General features: G+C 43.5%; 1 protein-coding gene across 1 annotated transcript in view; it reads right to left on the reverse strand.

Annotated features, from left to right (window-relative positions):
* The window catches only part of LOC137800229 (copine-9-like), a 72,756-nt gene that overhangs the window by 39,988 nt on the left and 12,200 nt on the right, over positions 1–20,568 (reverse strand). Inside the window, exons 3-6 of the mRNA XM_068597319.1 lie at positions 13,626–13,672; positions 11,088–11,191; positions 9,349–9,388; positions 7,126–7,205 (exon numbers count right to left, since the gene is read on the reverse strand). Of these exons, the coding sequence (XP_068453420.1) occupies positions 7,126–7,205; positions 9,349–9,388; positions 11,088–11,191; positions 13,626–13,672 (271 nt within the window). The remainder of the gene's footprint in view (positions 1–7,125; positions 7,206–9,348; positions 9,389–11,087; positions 11,192–13,625; positions 13,673–20,568) is intronic.

The raw sequence follows: 20,568 nt of genomic DNA on the forward strand, positions 1-20,568 counted from the left end.
GGAATTGCAGTGAAAATGTACCCGCAGCGAACTCACTCATAAACTCTTTAATCAGCATCTCTGCTTGGCTGTCACATCTTTTTTGACCATAAAGACTTGGTTATGCAATTGAGGTGCCGTGTCACTTACATGTAACTAACATCGAAATGTGTCTTGTCCACCTGTTCTCACTCCCAACTCTTATAATCTGGATTTGGTTTCATTCATCCATGACCTCTGATGTTTGTTAATGAATGCCCGAAATGCAACCAGTTCATACAACGTGTTATGCAATCGTGTCTGAGTGTTTACGGTCGAACACTTTAAAAGAGGGCAAAAAAAAAGGCCAGCTGTTATCATTCAAAAGAGGATAACCGCTCACACATTTGGATCAACTTGAGCATTGTTGTCAGCCGGTATTCATTCTAGTCGTTCAGAGCTTTGGCTAGTGACCAAAGGAATGATACCGTGGATACAAGCAGCTGAGATGAGATTTTTCAGCTGTGTGGCTCAGCTAAATATCCACAGCTTCTGAAAAGACATATGAGGTTTTTAACCACATACAGGGATGGTGTATGGTTTAAAGCAGCGGTACTCAACCACCGGGCCGCAGCCCGGTACCAGTCCGTGGGTCTCTTGGTACCGGGCCGCAGAGAAAGAATTTTTTTTAAAAAGGTTCGAAAAATGTTTTATTTTGAAAAATGACAGGCTACATCCTTTTATGCGTAACCTCAGACATAATCTTTTGACATATGACAAGAGGGTGCACGATGGTTACCCCAAAAATTAAATTCACAAGTCTGTTACAACTCTGTGTTGTGGATTAAAATCAAGGCAGGAATATTCTGAGATTGCCAAAAAAGCTCTAAAACGCTGCTTCCATTTCCAACATCCTATCTTTGTGAAGCAGGTTTTAATAAAGTTACAGAGTTTACATGAAGGTTTAAATTACAGAGTAGAGTCAGTAGACTGGACATAAACAACACACGTCGGGGGTCGTTGTCTCCGTGACCCCGCGATGGGACCGGCTCGTTGCAGAGAAAAACACTCAAGGCTCCCACTAATTTGGTGTAGTGGTGAGTTGTATTTTCATGCACTATATAATGGTCTTTATGCCGGCCATATCATTTTATTTTGTCATATTTATCGCCCACATCATGAAGGCTGGTCCATGAAAATATTGTCTGACACTGAATTGATCCCTGGCAAAAAAAAAAGGTTGGGCACCGCTGGTTTAAAGGATGGTATACTAGGCCAGCTGGTTGAATAGACCTGGTGGCATCTTTTAAATGGCTTCGAGCCATTTAACTGTCAAGTATGAATCAAATCAAATGTGTTTGTGATTGCTTCTCCTGGACTGCAGGGCTTTACAGAGTTTTACTCCATTCAGGACCTCCAGACATCCAAGCGGGAAGTGTGACGGGCACACATGCTACATATGCAAAGAAAAACACTAAAAAGGCTTATACTTAGACTGGCTCTTCTGGAGGGTGCCATGCAATGGCGGCTGTAACGGAGCACTTGGGGAGGAGATCTTTTGGGCTGCACCACCTCCAACTTGGACGCAATATTCGGATGGATTCAGTACTTGTGGTTTGTCCACAAGATTTAGCAATTATCTCTCAAGTAAAGTTTCTGGAAAACAATTTATTCCAAGTCATCCTGAGAGGAACATGAATGTGCACACCAAGTTCTACGGAGAGCCATCAAAACAGTGGTTCACACATTTCACTGACATCGCCAAATGTTGTCCTCAAAGACCTCAAAGGCGACGTAAAGAGGGAAAGTTGAGGATGATTAATGTCACAAGGATTCATCTTCTGAATGTCGCCATCAAATTAAGCAGATTTCTTTTTGCAGGTTAACTTAGATGCTACAAGAAGTCTGGATCACCAGTCATCGTCTTGCCACCACGAAGAACTGTACCACATTTTAATGATATGCAACCAAAGGTCTGGGCCATAGTGGTGGATGGACCTCCTGACAGAGAGACATCCTTGGAACCATGCCACTAGTCTGGCAAGTCCAATGCCATCCTAGATTTGCAACATTGCCCACAATAGCCTCGGTCAGCCAAGGGATATGGCAACCTTTCTGACAACAGTACACATCATCCCATCGACCCACAACAGTTATTTATATAATGCACCTTCGAATGGACACCTCCCTTCAATCAAGTCACTGAACTGACCCAGGAAAAACTCAGACTTGAATACAGCCGGAGCCACTTGTCGAGTAGTGTGTTCCTACCTGTCTGTTTGTATCACACGTGTGTGGTAACAGGATGAGATGGCGTCTGCAGATGCCTCCTCCAGCTCCGTAGCACAACACCGGCCTGCAATCTGTCACTGCTGCTTCATCTCACAGGGCAGAACATCTCTTGCTTTGTGTCACAATTTTTTTTGGGACTATATGTGTGTGCTGGTCTTTTGTGCGTCAGCCTCACAGAGCAGCCTGCCATCCCACGGCTGCCCCCAATTACACACCCTGCCCTCTGACACGCTGACCAGCGCCTCGCAGTGTAAGTCCAGGTGTAATTTCATGACAGGCTGGTTATCATCGCCACACGGCCGGCAACACCCCCGTCCCTCGGAGGACGGCTCGCTCAGCCTGCCGTCCGCCTCATCGATCTACATCTGGGAGACCGGCCACACGTGGGTTTGTTAATAGATCGACCTTGTTTTTTTCAGATTGCACTTACAAGTGGACGGTTTGTCGGTTGCTTTTTTTCTGTTCTCGCTTGTCAAATGGGAACGCGGACCAAAGTAAAAAGTTTGATCTCACGCTCAGAACTGCTCTGCCTCCAAGATTAATTCATACATGATATATATAAATATACGTGCATATATAAACTATAATATATGCGCATGTCTATGTGTGTGTTATGCTTCTCTCGATGCCCATAAATACCTTCGCTGTGTGGTCGTATAAGCGTCCATATAATACATCCCGCAGAGCGCTCCCCATTTTCTTTTCTTTTTTCAAAAATTGTATTTTGGATCATTGTTATACTTTTACCTCCTCGGTTATTAGAACCCCCCCTCCTCCCCTCCCCCTCCTCTCAGTTGCCGTAGCAACACGCAGGTAAGTGGAAAGGAGTGCTCAGTTCGCAGCGCAGCATGAAGCCCATTTCTAAAACTGTTGACCTATAAAAGCATACACCCACCAACACGAGGAGGCTACCACAGCCATGTGTGTGTGTTTGGCTCCATGTGAAGACAGCAATAGCAGAAAGAAAAATCAATAATCCAATTTTATATATATATATATATATATATATATATATATATATATATATATATATATATATTTATACACAGGCCGTGTGTAACCTTTGTCCACACTTTGTGTGTGTGCGTGTGTGTGTGTGTGTGTGTTTGTAGAGCAAACTGTGAAACACAGTCTTCTAAATGACAGCACCTACTGTGTATGGCGGACTCTGCAGTTTGGAAAGCAAACACAAATCTGTCGACTTCGGTCTCTCTCAGGAAATATCTCCTACCCTGGATCTATCTTCCTCCGTCTATTGCAGCGACTTTGTCACTCCATCTCCTCGCGTCTCCTCCATCTTTACATATTCTGTTGCCTTTTTTCGCTAAATTAGTTTCCCGGTCTTCGTCTCCATCCTCCCTCTCTCCTTTTGTCTGCCGAGTTGTCACTCACCCTTCACACTTTGTGTCACCCCTTTACCTCCCCACTCTCCCTTCATCCTCCCTTGTTTCTTCCCCCTGGGCTCTGCTGCGTCTGATCTATCAGAAGCTCCAGACAGCTGTCTATTCCCTGAAGGCGGGCCATCAGAGACCCTGACCATATGGGGGTGTGTGATTGCGCTCAGTCGGTCCCTCATCGTGTCGTTTCCTCCTTCCTTTTCTAAGCAAATTTTCCCAGTAACACTTCTTGTATAGCCGTTCCTTTCGCTTGCTTTTCTTTTTGCCCCTCGCTGAATCTTGCAGGCCGTCGAGAGCCAAACTGCTCTGTTTAAGTTGGGGAGGGGGCGGGGCTACAGGTATTCTTGTGACACGAGTTGTGTGTCGACTTATCATTAGGGACAGTTGCGCGTCTTGGCTGTATTGTTCTGGCTGTTTATACTCAAAATGTGGTCTTTTAAAGAGAATTGAGGCCACCAGGTATTTTTGTCTTGGTTATTTTTGTATGCATGGCAGAGAACATTTGCAATAGCAAAAAAAAGAAAAAGATAGTTTGTTGGTGTGATGGAAAATAAAATGTCAGCTCGAGTTTGCTATTCGTCCCCTTTCAGCACGGCACGCCACATTCAGGGTAGATCACACTGTTAAGATGTTAAGATGTATGCTTGAGTTCAGGTGTAACTGTAACGCTGCACCAATCAATATTCCTCTATGAATTAAAGGATCAAATGAATATGTGTAGCGTTGAAGGGACTCACTGGCGGAGACGGACCCTCTCACTGCTGCTTTTCAGTGAAAGAGCTCTGATAAACCCGCTGCACGCTTCCCGCACGGCACCAAATGGCTCCTAGTTAGCCGGCGGAACATAGCGGCGCATTCAGCAGCTAATGAGTCCTATTTTTCAAAAGCAGGAGCCGGTGTGTTTGTTTACGCATCGAGGATAAAATGTCATCTTGTAAGCTTTGCAAATCCCACCAAAATATCAGATAGCGAATCCTTTGGGGGAGCTTAACAAGTCCATCCTCAGGAAACATAACGAGTCAACATAAAGAGCCACGGAACTGAGATTAGGTTTCATGGTCGTGCAATAACATTCGCAAATAGTTTGCTGCAACGATAACGTGGAAAACGAGAGGCTTTAGAAGCACGTGCTTGTTAATTTTACAATACGTGTTTTCACGCCAGGCTCAAGTCTGCAAGTTGTCAACGCTGAGGCTACGGCAGCGGAAATACGGAAATTTGGGGTTCATACGACTACTTGAACAGACTTCACTAAGGCCTCTACACGGGCTTCTCTCCCCCTCGGGGGGGACTTGGGGCGCAAAAAGCACACGAAAAAGATTTCAAAAGCTGACACATATTTTACAAATTCGACTCACACCTTCACTTGTTTCATTCCAATGTCGCATGTATTTTTTTCCCATCGATCGGGCCGTTGTCTGAGCCGCTGTTGAAGAATCCCCCCCTTGTCAGTGTCTTTAAGCTCCATTGTTTCCCATTAATCACAGAGTGAGTCATTATAAAAATCCTTCAGACAGAGGTCTTATTGTATGTAACCTGTCGCTTTTCTCATTTCTCTCCTCAAGGTGAATCCCATTAATGGATACGGTGCAAAGATGACTAATCGCCTGGAACCTTTGGCAGGTTTGTGATGAGTGTGAGTAATTGTCTAAGTCTTTAAAAGTCCATTCAGTGTTTGTTTTTAAAGGTGGAGAGCGGGGTGCGAATCTATTTTTCGCAGCTGTCGTGTATGTGTCGACAGTCAATGGCATCACATTTACTTTCGCAATCCAGTGATGCCAAAATGTAAAATACTTTATCAGCCCCATCTCTTTTCTCCACCCCCCTTCTGTCCGTCAGTCTCTCTGGGCCTGTGCTCGCCCAGCTCCGAGGCATTTGGGCCGTCGGACCGTAACCTCGGCCCATTGTTTGGTCTGTCTGCGAACGTTAAGCCCTCTAAAACGTGTCAATAGTGCTGCTGGCAGGGGGCGGCTGCAAGAGACCGAGAACTGCCCCCTCGCCGACCAGACTCACCACCGAGTCCAGCTGAAGTCATCGGCAGCGATTCATTTACTGTGCAACCAAAATACGAAGGAAAACAAATTAAACTAAGACTGACTTAGACAGATTGGAGTTTTATGTGTTTACAGGCAGAGCTGTCTCCGTTGGTTGAGCTGAACAAACGCCAGAGGAGCTCAAGCAAATTAGCTGACTGGCAACGTTGGGGCGGCAGCGAGAGAAAAATATGAAGAGAAAACAAAGTGCTAAATTATTTAGAATTCTAAGAACTCTAACTCACTTTCTGAAAGAAAAGAATATCTTAACTCAAGGTTCACTCAGGTTTTTTTGTTCCTCCCCCCCCCCCCCCCCTCCCGCAGAGCTTTTAAACACCTCTTAAGGCCTGACTGGGTGCTGTTTGGTCACTTGTCATGGAGAAACCTCAGTTGTCAGTTGCTGAAACCCACCGTTTCTGTCGTCTTCCTACTCCTCAAAGCTCTTTTACACTACATGTCATCATCCACCGTTTCACACACATTCACACAATGATGGTAGGCGCCGCATGGAATGTGCCACCTGCCTAACAGGACTCTAACTAACCATTCATACCCGTGCAGAAACAGCCTTCGGGAGCAATTTGGGGCCCAAGGACACATCGACATGGACTAGCGGAGCTGGCGATCGATCCGCCAATCCTCTGATTGAAGGACGACCCTGTTGTTGTTTGGTTAAGGGAAGAACTGACGTTATGGAGGACCTTCTTTTACTTGTGCATGCAAACTGTGTTTCGGCCACAGCTTCTGATGCATGTGTTGCTGCGAAGAAGCGCTTCCCTGTGGCCTATCTGTTGAGCAATTAGACGGGTTCATATTTGGCTCGTGTCTTCTCTGACCTCCCATCTCTCTGCCTCCCAGCATTCTTTTTACTCCCCATAAAACACTATCTTATTCCACACTGCAGAGATATACAATACAAAATATGTGTTTGTGGCCACATTCAGTGCAGTCTCTCCTTTTATTATGTAAAAAAAAGGGTTGCTTTCTTTCACCCACATGTAACCAAGCAGAAAATATGAGCAGATTCTGTCAATATCGAAAGTTATATTGACTTCCCGCACAGTAAAATACTGTCGCGCGCTCCATTCGGCATTGTGTGACATGAAAACTCAATACTCCTTCAGTGACGAGAGCTCAGTGTGCAGTGACGCTGATCTGACCGCTCACACTGCGGTGTAACGACATAATAGATGAGGCCATTTAGACGTGGAGAGTCTGTACACACTGCATTAGTAGGGTGACTCATGCGGCGTTGTCTTCCGCCACAGCCATCAATAAATATGAAACGAGAGACAGCTCGAGGGACTTGCATTATTCTCACTTTGCTTGTCTCAAGAAATTATTTATGCACATAATTTATTTCATGAATACGACTCAACAACCTGAACAGACAAAGAGGAGGGCACCGGTGTCTCACTGACACAAAAGACTGGTGCGAGACTTACGAGAGGGTCCTCTCCAATCGCCCTCCTGTGGAGCCGATGATTTCTCCGAGGGTACAGAAGGTCTGGCCCAGAAAGTCCTTGGGGGATGGGTGGGATGAAAGAATAAAGAGACAGTATTTTAATTGCATGACAGGACCCAGATGTAGTCCAGCCATTTACAGTACAGTGAATACGACGTGAGAAACTTAAAGAACAGTTTAGGGTTGCTGCAATCACTCCTCTGATGTCCCTCAAACGGAAACACTGCCAATTTTCCACTGGCTTTGTATCACTACAATGCAAATGAACAATGTTCAACCTCCCTTTGTGTTGCAATCGCCCGAAGCCCTGCGCTCATTTGCCAGCAAGGGCAGTGGCATATATCAATGAGGCATACGAAATCAGAAGCAATAGCAGCTTTGAAAATTGGCTGAGAAGAAACACTGGGCAGAGTTTCCAGGTTTGTGTGCCCCCTGTGTCCCAATACGGGTGGTATAACATGAGAAGTCGCATGGCACAAAACCTGGTATCTCCCCTGGTAGTCTGGCACAAGGGTGTTGAGGGTGGAAGGTTAGCACTCCCAAGCATATTTAATTTAATGGTTTGATTCTGCAAACTGTCTTTTAACTTTGATTTTCTTAGTATTGTATTTAAGAAGTAGACGTAGATATTGTGTGGTCATACATTGGGTTCACCATCTTGTCTTTTTTTTGTGTGTGTATATATATATATATTTAACCCATGCCGTTTTCTTAGTACTGAATTCCATATTTTTTGTTCCCTGAACAGGTTTTTTTATGCTGAGCCGTGGCAACACATAGAGGAAATTTAGTATGAAAAAGCCCATTACTTTGAAATAAGTCCACTTAATTTTAAAAGTCCGACTTCTAAAACGTCAGGTAAACTTAAGAATGTGTTTTAACTAGAAAAATGATTTTGTCCCCATCTCTTCCATTGAAATCCCTTTTCAGAAGGGATTAGTTAAACCCATCTCAAGCTTCATAAGCGCACCTGACCATTGTTTTAAGGTAAACTGTAAGCCTATCCCTTCATTAACTCAGCCATGGTGCAATGCATAATGCATCTCTAAGACTCCGCAGTGTGCTCAGTTGCTTACAGATTCCCATTTATTTCAGGAGCTCTTTAACTTTTTTTCAACATAAGAGTTCATGAGTTGTTAGCATGGGGGAACCAGCTCATTAAAATACATGAACATTCAACTAATTACTGTGCTTTTCATAAACTGTACAAACCCATTGGGCATAGCAATACAGATATTAAAGTTATTAAAGTCCCATCAAAGTATAATTTCATTTTACTGAAGTGTCACTTTAAATTAAACATACAATTTAGGGTTTAATTCCGCCTTTTATGCGAGCATGCATTAAACCCAACTAGGTCAAGCCCTGGAAGTCCGAGTGGGGTTCGGTATCCAGGTTGCTTGATGACTGATTGCTCTTGAAAGCACCACACTGTGCATGATATCGGTCCTCACGGTAGAAAAAGAACTTTAACCAGCATTTTTCATTGAACAACAGAGTTTAAAGACAACAAAAACTACAGAGGAACGACACATGGCAGCCTGAAAAAAAAAGAAGCAGAGATGATGCTCCTGCTCGGCAACGGGGGCAGAGAGCAGGCGTGGGCGTGAGTCCCACAAAGCCCAATATGTTTGTGGCTGCGTTAATGTCCCGACATGAACAACGTCAGCAGCTGCTCTCACTTTGAAGTTGAGATTTGAAAGTTGCTGTAGCTGAGCGAGTGATGAAGCACAGACAAAAAGGAAGAAGAAGACTACGTGGGAAGCTTTCTGCTGTTGTTTGTCCTTGATGAAATAAAAGAATGGGAGAAAGAAATACGATGGAGCGTTAAGTGGATGATACACAAGTCTCTTCCGGGGACGCTGGAATATTTCATGCAAAATAGAAAATAAAAAGGAGACGAACAATAGGCCATTAAAATGCGGATAATGAGGATAATGCTATTTGCATATACACTACTCACCTTCTGCTCTCCCACATAAGTGGATTTGTTGAGGAGGAAGAAAAAAAACAGCTTAGTCACAAGATGGATTCATATTCCAGGCCCTCTAAATACCAAATAGATTCATTCATGCCAAATCATCGTCAACCGCTGACCTCCTTCCCTGTAAATGAGCTTTAGCGGTTGTGAGTAATGCAGAATACAATGCAATACGTTTGCAGGGCTGATGGGAGTCATTTAAGTTGAACAAATTGTGCTTACGTGTTTGGATATGTTGCAGCTTCTGGAGTCCACATTGTACCTGCAGGAAACAAATAGGACGGTAAGATTGGAAGAAGGTGTGACATTGCATTTCAAGAGATTATATTAAGTCGTACAAAAACAGAACAGTTTACTTCAAAAAGCAAGAATGTTTGGTTCATTTATGTCTTCCTGTTTGGCAGTTTTGATACTTTATATTGTAACTATTGCCTGCTACCTATATTGCAGTTACTTATCCCAGTGCAATGCAGTGGCGGACTGCCTGGGCCTGCTAAGTCTTCACTGCAGGCCTAAACAGAATGGCAAAGCTACAGCAGATCAAACTACGCATGGATTGGATGTTGTGGTTGATTGTCATGGACTTCAACAAATCAGATCTTTAGTTTGACAAGCTGGGCATGTTCTTGTACGCACCAGGCCTGCGATATGGCGTGGGCGTATATGATTGGTCATCGGCCCAGCGTGACCGCATAACATGCGCTGTGACTTCTGTCTACTAGAAAACTAGCTGGCTGAACTCAGTTGGGAGGAAACAGTAAGTTGTTGAAACGTATGTTAGACAGAACACTCTTCAGGAAGAAAAATAACTCCTGTCTATGCTCTTTCAAATAATAAAATGTTGTTTTTTTTCCTACGATGGGGGAGGTTTGACTTGCCCTACTCTGCCTCTGATTGTCTTTAGCCACTTTTACACCAAATCAGACATTGCGGCAATTAGGACACACTTATGGCCCGTAATGACGATTAACGTCTTTAGTTCCCTCACGTAGCACAGATATGGTCCCGTTACGTCTGTTACGTGATCGGCCGCTGCAGTGTGATGTCGCAAAATGTATACTGTTTCAACTTTCCGCTGCAAATTCCATTTGTTTTGAAGACACTACAGGTTGGGTGAAAATGTGTAACTCGTAGATATCCCCAAAAAAAAACATCCCCTCTAGATTTAATTTATTAAGACAGTTAACAATCTAACTTGTGGTGAATTTAGGAGAAATCTACAGCTGCAACAGACGAAGTTTAGAAGTGTTCTCCTCGTTCTTCCGGTAGAATAGCACAAAATCTAAAAATTGGCCAATGCATAAATAATTATGTTTTTGGCCTGGGGTGTCGTGCCTCAACAGAGCCAAGACTAAAAGAACATGTGAAAGTATCTTGAAGGTCTCCTGTAGTATCTGGGTTGTTGCACAGAGCCTATTTGATTGAAAATAGGAAATTACCCTGCAAAGCAGCGGGGGTTTAAATTATGTACACAACACCAGTATAATGGTGTCATCACAAACAATGCTCCTGTTCCATTTTCATATTCAGACTCTATATAAGCTTCTGCCACACAGACCGCACTGCAATAAAAACACATTTCAGTGCCTTGATTATAGCTCCAGAGGCCTGTAAGTGATCTCTCCCTGTTTTTGATTAAGGATAACAGGTATAAAGACACTTATTTAATCAGTTGGGCAATCAGACAACCTTGGCAAGTGACCTCTTTTAAAAAAAAGGTACTTTCATGATTGGACATCCCAGCATTTAATCTAATCTGTGATTAGCCCGTTCACTTATCCTGATCAGACAAAATTACCTTTTAACCAAACTGAAGGACCTGCAGAGAGAGAAATTATTCAAATGCAATCACAAGCATTGCTATTTTTGTGTGGTTACTCCAAATCCACAGCCCAGAGATTTAAATGCATGGAGATTTATTCAGATAAGAGTTAATGAAATGCCATCAAGACTATACTTACACATCAAACCGTAGATTTTGCTTCTCTTCAAAGAAGAAATCCAGGACGAACTTCCTGACGAAATCCGGATTGCGAGTGTTATCGATTACTTCTGTCCTGCCAAACTACAAAAGTAGAGTGATAATTGGCGGTAATGACAGCATTGATTCACCAGTCGAAGCCTGTTGTTAAGCTCCCATCAAGAAAATACACCAGAGAAAGAAGTGAATCAAATGAATGAGATTCAGCAGCAACCCGTATTAACCATCGGACCGTTTCAGGACTTGGAATCTATGAATATGAATCTCCTTTCGCAAGAATGGGATCACACTGTATCGCAATGAGCTCCGTTGTGCTAAGTGCTAAGCCCTTTGTCCCAGGAGAAATCAGAAAGTTCATTTGTAGCTACGTTTGACCCGGCTCTACATCCCAGGTCCAGCCTCCCTCCAGGTCCGGGGCCGTCTCTCAATCTCCCTGACAATCACACTGGTAATCCCTCTCCCCTCCCGTTGGACTGGCAGCATCACCTCAACAGCACTGTGTAATGAGCTATTGATCTTGGCACTGCCTCAATACCTCCACTCACTTCTTTAGTGCCCAGCGCACATAATCCAGGCTATCCACTGTGTCCCAGAGCCCGGCCATTACCAAGGCCGTGCAAGGGGACCATAGCGGACCACAGAGCCCTCCAGGCATATCGACCCAACAAGGAAAATCCCATGATATTTCCTCTCAGTGTTTCTATTTTCGGAGCTGGGGACCTTTGTTTTTTTTGAATCCCGCTCAGGCATGATTGGTTAATAGCTGCTGGGGTATGTGTAAAGGTTGGGGAATTACTTTGTAACTGGGGTGGGAGGTTGATTTGCTGTTTTTCAGCTAACCTTTGGGGATTAATATTTATTTAAATGACAAAGGAAGCAGTGCACAAAAGGAGGATTTGTGATTTAAGTGTGCATAGTTGTTTAGTGTTGACTTGTAAGAGACTTTCGTTCTTTGTGTTCAGGTAAACGAAATGAAGTTCATGCAGACCACAGGCCAACCAATAGTTCCTGAGGGAATCTACAAGTCTGGTAACTAGGTGTTTGTTTATGAGGTATCACAGTGCTGCTGCACAGCCGTCCTATGATACATGGAATAGTAATCGGATAGCAAAATGTTTGGACACAGGGACTGGTTGTGAATGCCTTCAGCTGGCGCGCTAACAGTTAACCTGCTAGTCAGCCCACATGTGCTAACAGTCCCGATATCTCCCCCAATAGTCTTTATTTTTTTTCTCCGTACCGTTTACTAACTCGTGGCATCTTGTTCTGGGGATTGTAAATGGTTTCATTTAGTACAAACATGCTGACAGTGTTCACACATTATTTGATTTTGTGGAGCACTTTATAGTCTGCCAGAGCGGGTTAAAGGTCAGCAGTATCTTGATCGGTTTGCTAACGAATGATATTGAACGATACGTTGTTATCTGTAGTCCCATGGGCCACCACAGATGTTCGGGGGCGCCAGTGAGTGGAGGCACATAAAGAATCAGTGCACAACGGAGGATGGACAGTGGACTAGCATCCTGTTCAGAACTATCAATTTGATCAAACAAATTCTACTTGGACCATTTGATTTGTTTTTGGAATGCAAATGCACCGTTTGTCCCTTAGAGGACAACACTTAATTTACAGATGATCTTGTACTGCCACGATACAAAAAAAAAAAAAACGCTCAAGACATTCAAGCACAATTATCTGCTGACAGCGTGTAGGGCTGAGAGCGCGATGTTTACTCTGATGATTGCTGTGCAATTCTTGTCGTGTTTTTTTGACAAAGCCCCGCCACGATAAATAAAAATGTGTGAGGTGTCTGGAAGGGAGAGGATCAGCGGAGGCAAAGCTCGCACCGACACATCGGTGTTGACTTTGAATTTACAAATGAGTAAATACGGCGACTAAAGACGGAAAGTCATAGGCAAATATAATGGGAGGGAAAATGAGGATAAGAGCTGACAAAGAAAGCTGTGCTGGGGAGACGTAACAAAAAAAGGAAAAGAGGGAAGACATTCAAAGACGCAGCATTGAATGTTAAGTCACCTTTCCCCATCTTCAAAAAAAAAGAGCGACAGATGGGCGAGTTGGAAAGAAGTCGTGAGGAGCAGACGGTGCATATTTGATCAGACCGAAAAAAAGGAATATCAATGATTAAATTCCTTTTGTCAAGCATCAGAAACTTGAATTAATAAGATCCTTTATTTATTCAGTCCTTAACCGTTACAATTAATTCATCAGTTTGGGTCAGGTATATTGCCGGGGTTTTTTTTTTTAGACAGCGGTGACGCTTCTGTGAGCAAGCGATGAGGTTGACACATTTAATTTTCGACAATAATCTTCTCAGGGGTTTGCAGAGAGTTGCTTCTGGACTTTATCTTCATAACTCCCCCCGTCTCCTCTCTAACACCTGACTGAAGGTAACTAGCGTCAACGGAAATTCTTGATGTCAATAATTTAGCATTCTTAAAAGACAAAAATAAAACACATGTATGGCAGACAGACAGGTATTGGTTGCTCAACTTACCTCCCTCCATTCTTTGGTTCCCACGGCCTGCAAATACAACACAACCACTGGAAGGAAGGAGAAGGAAAAAAAGGGGAACCGTAAGAAAAATAGAAAAAAAAAAGAAATTCAATGTTAGTGATTGGCCTGAAAGTTTGTACATCTCAGCACCTGCAGCACCTGACAGATCTCAAAACACTCGGGGGGGGGGGAGGGGGGGGAATCCATGCGACCCACATCTATTTTCATTGAATCTATTGAAGCTAACAGTAAAGTCGAGATGGAAAAGCTAAATGTTGGAATGAGAAACAAAATCATTTTTGCTACATCATTGTAGATAAACATGCCGACAACATGACAGAGCTGTTCATTGTGCTTTTCCTCGCGTCTGTCAACTTTGCTGCCTCTTAACCCAGACCATGATCATTCCCTAAACCTCACCAAATCTAAACTACAGCGCTGTCACGTCAAATAACACGTTTACTTTTTAACAGTGGTTTGACCGATTTCTTGAAGGCACGGACAAATGATCCCGTCGATGGTGGTGCCCGATCAGAAAAAAACACATGATTCCCTCTTAGGGGTCACACATTACATATGTTGTAGGACTTTTGGAGCAGCGTGGCTCTGCAAAAGGCAACGTCAGAGTCCAACGTCAGAGTCCTCCGGAAATATCTCAACCGTTGCCACAATGTCAAAAAAGTAGATGTCAACATAGACAACCATAGCTGTAATAACTGTAAGAAGGATTCACAAATAACAAAAGAACATGGGTTTACTTTTGAAGGATACATCAAAAAGCTAATGGCCTGAACAATATTAGTTATTTTGTCTTTCTTATTTTGTACTATTACAACGATACACATTTACCACAACAGTTTGAGACGGAAAACATGCTTTTGTCTACCGAACAATTTAGTTTTCTTTGTGCCAGCAGTAGGCTCGTCTTTTCGCGTCCCGGCTGCTAAAACGATCAGTAGTCGCCGGGTGAAAGACAACAGGTGAGACAAAGTTACTTTTGTGTGTGACACAAAAGCTGCGTTACCCAGTGAGCTGGTGTTCGTGACTGTTGTGCGGGACGGTTGATGTAGTTCACTGAGCGGTTTCACACAAAACTCTTCTTTTATATTGACTAATCCCCATTGGGGTAATTTATGGCACAATCGACCGTGATCCCCACAAAATATCTTGTCATTGGCTGTAGTACATATTTATTTATGAAATAAAGTTCTGTGGGGGATCACATCACTGTAAGCCTCAGTGAAAGTCAAAGTAAGGGTCCCCTGACTAGTCATTATTTGTGCTCTACTCTTTGCAAAGGCCTAATGGGGGTTGTTCACCATACCGTGCATTTGTCTTCCGAGGACAAATATTTATTTTGAGTACAACTACATAAATATGCAGTGCAATTACAACCCACAAATTCATCATGTTGTCGTGTTTGGATTTATAAGTTCTTGCTTACGCAAACAAACAGCACTCACAATAGGCTCTTATGGGATGTGTTAATAATTGGCCGAGCGTTGCTGTTTGTGTCTAGACGGGTGCGCCATCAGCCACCTCCGTGAAGTTTGGACATTAGCTCTAACGAACTTCAGACTGTCTGGACCGTCAGACAATTAAAAGCACATTTTCTCTCCTAATGAGCAATTAACAGAGGGGCATAACAGAGAAAGGGCAGCAGGCAGCAGTCCTTTTGGGCATTGCGTCTTTAGAGGAAAACAATCTGCACTTTGTCAGATTGTTAACCACACAAGAAGGCATACAGTGCTGCTTAAAAGGGTATTACAAGCTAATCAGTTTGTGAATAACGTGTTAGCCTTTCAATTAGATCACAGAACAGAACACAATTAAGGCAAACACACTCCAGAGAATAAATCTGGTCGCCTCAAGGTCACATCCCGATGCTCTCTCTGGACAAACAGCTGATGTGAAGCAAAGACTATGTGTCTTCAACAGACGTCAAAGTCATGGCACCTTGATGTTTCCCCAAGGTTGCAGAGTAACCGCAAAATAGCCCGACAGTGGGCTCAGACTAATCCATGGCGTCGGGACCTGAGAACCTGACTGATTGCGTTCTTTATGGGAAGAGACTGAGAAAGGAAAGAGCCCATCTGGTCGGCCGAAAAGCGGTCGACTCACGAGGCAGTTTGTTGTCTCTCCGATTCCCACTGCAACTCCAACTCCTGACAACAGTTGGGCAGTCACCCAAGCAACTTTGAACACAGATGACGCGTAATTGAGCCCAAATCATATTAACTTCTCACGTGGATTCAGTTTACAGTAAATAAGTTCTAATCAGACAGAACAAAAAGATGTATCTCCTACAAACAGGGCGGTGAACAGACTGGGGGCATTTTGTTAAAAAAATGCCCCCACATCCATTGTGTTGTCCCTATGCCTCATCTTGAATGCACCTCTTCTCTATAAGTGCAAACTTCTAACTTCTAGTAAAGAGATGGAGACTCTTTAAAGGTGGCATTGACTCATGTGAAGGTCAACAAATATACGGGTAAATATCAAAATGTAAAAAACTTAAAGCGTTTCCAATCACTACGTGAATCCGGTCTCTTTTCAAAATAAACTTCCAATGTAGACTCACTTAGTTTTAGGTTTACTCACATAAAGGTTTAGGCTTTGTTTAGGTTTCAGTAGAAATTGGTTCTTCGGGTTGCTATAAGTACTATAGCTTTGCATAGAATAAGTATATTATATAACTGACAAAGTACAGGATTTATAGACATTTAAAAAAATTAAAAAGGTCAATGTTGACTTGGTTTCACGCAGGACAGGGACAGCAGTCTACTGGGTGAAAGTCCTTTGTTTGTTCGACCCGTCCAACCTAAAATCCCAACCAACAACGTGCAGACTGTTTCTTTGTACTACATCAGTTGATCTTATGGTCTAATAAAGATACAGATAGTTTATATCTGATGTAGTTGAAACCTGGTGCGTCAGGTTGCCTAAAGCTAGGGCTAGCAAGAATTTCCCAGGTAAGCATTACTATGAGGCTATTTGTAATTGTCATAAAAGTCAGTAACGTATACCTGCCAGCAATGAGCAATGTAGCAAATGTATGTAAACGATGCTATGTCAAGGTATGAATTGCACGGTGATGACAAGTCTACTCCCCAGCTATACACTTTTGCTCAGTCTCCATCTCACTGCGGTGTGACAAGAGGATACATGACTTTTGTGGTTGCTGCGAGACATTGAAAAATGAAATGTGAAGGGATTCTGTTCTGGCTACTTCGGCCTGTCTTGTCAAACACACGAGGAGACGCCGCCTCTGGTAATGTAGCTTTTCGGATGCCGAGTCACCAGCGTTGTATTTGTTTTACCAGTGTAGTAATAACCAGAAATAAGGTCTGCAGCACAGAGAACAATATTGTGTCAATAATAAGAAAAGGTGCACTCAATACTCTGCGAATCTCTGCAACAACCACAACTGTAATTTATTTACCTCAATGAATTTCCACCACTTCAAACCACGATGAGTGCAAGTTTTGACATTTAATTAATATTTTCAAAAAAGACTGCGACAATGCATGAGAACAATGTAATCTCCGGCATGCACACAGCGAGAGACGTTTCAATCCTGTCGGCATTAACGTGCCCGTCCCGTCAGTGTGTTAAGCGTAACTGGAAATGGCAGAGTGCAGCTTCGGACTCATCGGGCTAATGCCGAACGAGCTGACAGCAACCTGCGTGAGTTTTTTTTTGTGTTTTTTTTCTTCCCGACTGGGGATTTCTGGCAGCCTGCCTCTTGGATTCGCACTGCAGGAGAGTATAATCAGAGAGTAGGCAGACATAGACAGGATGCCACAGGTTTACTTACAGCCTGGGGGGCACAAGCTGCCCGCCGTGAGGTGAAGCAGAGAGGTGGCAGGTAAGGGGGGGGGGGGGGGGGGATATTTAAAAAAGGGAAGGACAGGCGAGGGAGGTGGAATACGAATGACAAGAGAAGGTGGGCGGGAGAAGGAATATGGAAATAGATGAGAGGCATAGAAGTAGGGGACATGGAGGTAATGTGATGAGATGGATGAATGTCGGGGGAAAATCCACTATCAGGCGGTGGCACATTTCAGATGGAGAAGAATGGCTCGTCTGTCAGAAATCCATCACACATTCACCTCTCACGCATCCATTTCAGGTGAAGCGGAGTGGGCACACAAACACCCACAGATGTATTGATCTACTGCCAAGAGAGGGATAAGGCCAGAGAGCCCCAAAACCCCGAGGCCCAGTCTTAGATCTCAGGAGAGCAGCTATGACAAAGCTGCTCAGCTGAGAGCGAATGGATGAGGATTGTGGATTTTTCTTTGCAAAAAAGAAGAAGAAAATCAATCAATAATAATAATAAAAAGAATGCATTCAAATAGTACAGCTTGCACCTTACATGAAAGCCCCTTGTCATCAGTATATGAATGGGTTTGAGTGGGTGAGTGATGAAAACAAAACCACACAAAAATACAACTGTTTCTTGGAACTATTTTTAGTGTTTAACAAATTACGCTCGTCCGCCTCCGTGTTCGGTGCAGGGCATCCAAAACAACCACCAGCAAACGGTGAACTGCAGCCCCTGCTTTTGTTTGACACGTTTGTTCATCAACCTTTCTTTTTTGATGAAATGGGCCCCGTTAAAGCTGAAGAATTAAGTTCAAATCAAGCCAAGCATTTTACAGGCGAATGTCGCTTTGTCATATCTCTGTCCTGTGTATCAACACCTTCCTGACTACGTTTTGAGATGAATATGGCCGCTAAATGCCTCGGATGTGAGACAGCCGACCGTGGACGTCTGGGGGGGAGGGGCAGCTCACTCTGTCCTCAGATCTCATCAGGAGACCTCGAGGGTAATTATAGACCAGTGACCTTTATTGAGACAGATATGACTCCAGCCTTCATTCTCTGCCACCGAGCAGTTATTGAAATATAATTGACCTGCTTGTTGAAGTGGAACTTGTCAACACAACGTGTATACAACGGATCAGCGTTAGTGTTATGAACGGAAAAAAACAATCATTGTTTCTTCTGTCGGTCATCGAGCGCCGTGACGGACTTCCTGCCTTACCCACTGTTTAAAAGCAATTTTCAAAAAGTTCACGCTCAAACACTTCACAGCACGTGGAGAAAATCGCAGCCGTACCGCGGATGCGAGGACAATGACTGCGTGTCACGTAAAGGCAGCCGAAATCTTCTGGTTCATTTCTCAGAATATGGTCTTCCAAGGTGAGTCATTGTAAAACCACAGCAGCACAAGAAACAAACTCCGAGCTGAAACCACACCTGCTGTGCTATAACTAATAATATACCATAACTCCTACCTGCTAGTGAGTCACAATTCTAAAGCAGATGCAACAAAATGAAATGTTCAGGGAGTATCACGCAGCGGAGGAAATATAACAGATGTGACTTGGCAAATGGTGGAAGAATCCTAATCGTCATTGATTTCACTTTAATAGTATTTAATCTGAACTACCACCAGACCGGTGGGAGCGGGGAGGCCGTCTTCTAAAATACAGAGTTTTATTGGAGTGAGACGTTCACGCATGTGGATGAAAACTGCCAGCACTCCACTGGCAAATGATGTTACATAAGAGAAGTGGGATGTTTCATATGGGAGCCTGTTGGAGCTTTAGATGGTGGTTGGATAGAAATACAAGTGGTGCGTAGCTGCGGGAGCTGCACATGAGCACACGGAGCTGCTGAAAGATGGCCTCAGCGTTCACTCTCGCACTTTCAAGTTTTAACGAGCCAGTGTCAGGTTTTGTTTTAATTTCCAGAACTAAGATGACATCAATGTGAGGTAACAGGCGCCGGAAATGACGCTTTTCGAAGCGCAAAAGATTGGATTCAAAGAGAGCGAAAGTAAAAGAAGTAAATCTATAAGGGCAACAGGGAACAGGAAGGGAAATATCTCATGAATGCCATTATTTTAATCTGTCTCTCAAAAAAATGAAATCGTCCGGATGAGTTTGTGTCTGAATGAATTCTCTAACTCCCCCCTTAGCCAGCCCATAATCTAAGCTCTTCAGTTCAAATGGAGAGGACCTTTACTTGCAGCAGAGCCGTTTGCGTCTCCCCAAGGGCGACGTCGACCAGTGTGTCTGAGGTCACACATGCTTAGAATAAAACCCGGCCTGAGACTGGACCGCGTGAGTATATCCAGCAAGGCAGAGCATGGCGTGTGAACGGAGCCTGGTTTCAAAATGAAACCATCCATCATCTAAAACATGTGACAGCTACTCTGAAACACTGACTGACAGTGTAAATTGGTACACAGCAAGCAGGAGCGCTTCAAAAAAAAAAAAAGGCTTACATAACCTTAATCCTGGGTGAGCAAAATATTAGTGTAAACGTCAAAACGTGATTGATTCCATTGTTACGCCACGTGTTGGTGTCAAGGCTGTTGCCAAGACCTGTTTAATCTGGTTATTAAGTTAATCTGGAGAATGAGTTAGCATTAATTATGAGTTCTAGTTCCCCTCTTTTTCGCTCTGTATAATTCTCAATTGAGGGAAAATCTGTCTCTTTAAAATAAAAATAACTTATCTTAAAGTACGTAGAATTCATAAGAATTTAAGTAACAGATTTTAATTTTACCCAAAACATATTTTTTCTTTCCAAACATAACCTCGTTGTGTTGCCTATATGCATTTTTTTTTCCCCTCAAGTGTCACACATTTAACGTGACTGTCACTCATTTCGGTCTTAAGTCCTCCCCAACCCCCACCCTCCTCGACAAAATCTTACGGAAAGGTTTTTTTTTTAAAAGTTGGCAGCTCTGTATGCCATATTTATAATCTGTGAAGTAAAAATGTCACGACGAAGCACGCTGGTTTCTTTTAGACTGTTTACGATCCCGGCAGCCTCTGTGAAGTAGGCAAGACCGTCTCTCTGATGCCAAAGAGAGCGGTGAGTAGGCTCAGGAGGTGAGACTCAACCAAAAACAAGCCGCCGGCCG

This window comes from Clinocottus analis, unplaced genomic scaffold (assembly GCF_023055335.1).
Source record: "Clinocottus analis isolate CAN_PGR_092001 unplaced genomic scaffold, fCliAna1.0.p SCAF_4, whole genome shotgun sequence".
Taxonomy (NCBI): domain Eukaryota; kingdom Metazoa; phylum Chordata; class Actinopteri; order Perciformes; family Cottidae; genus Clinocottus; species Clinocottus analis.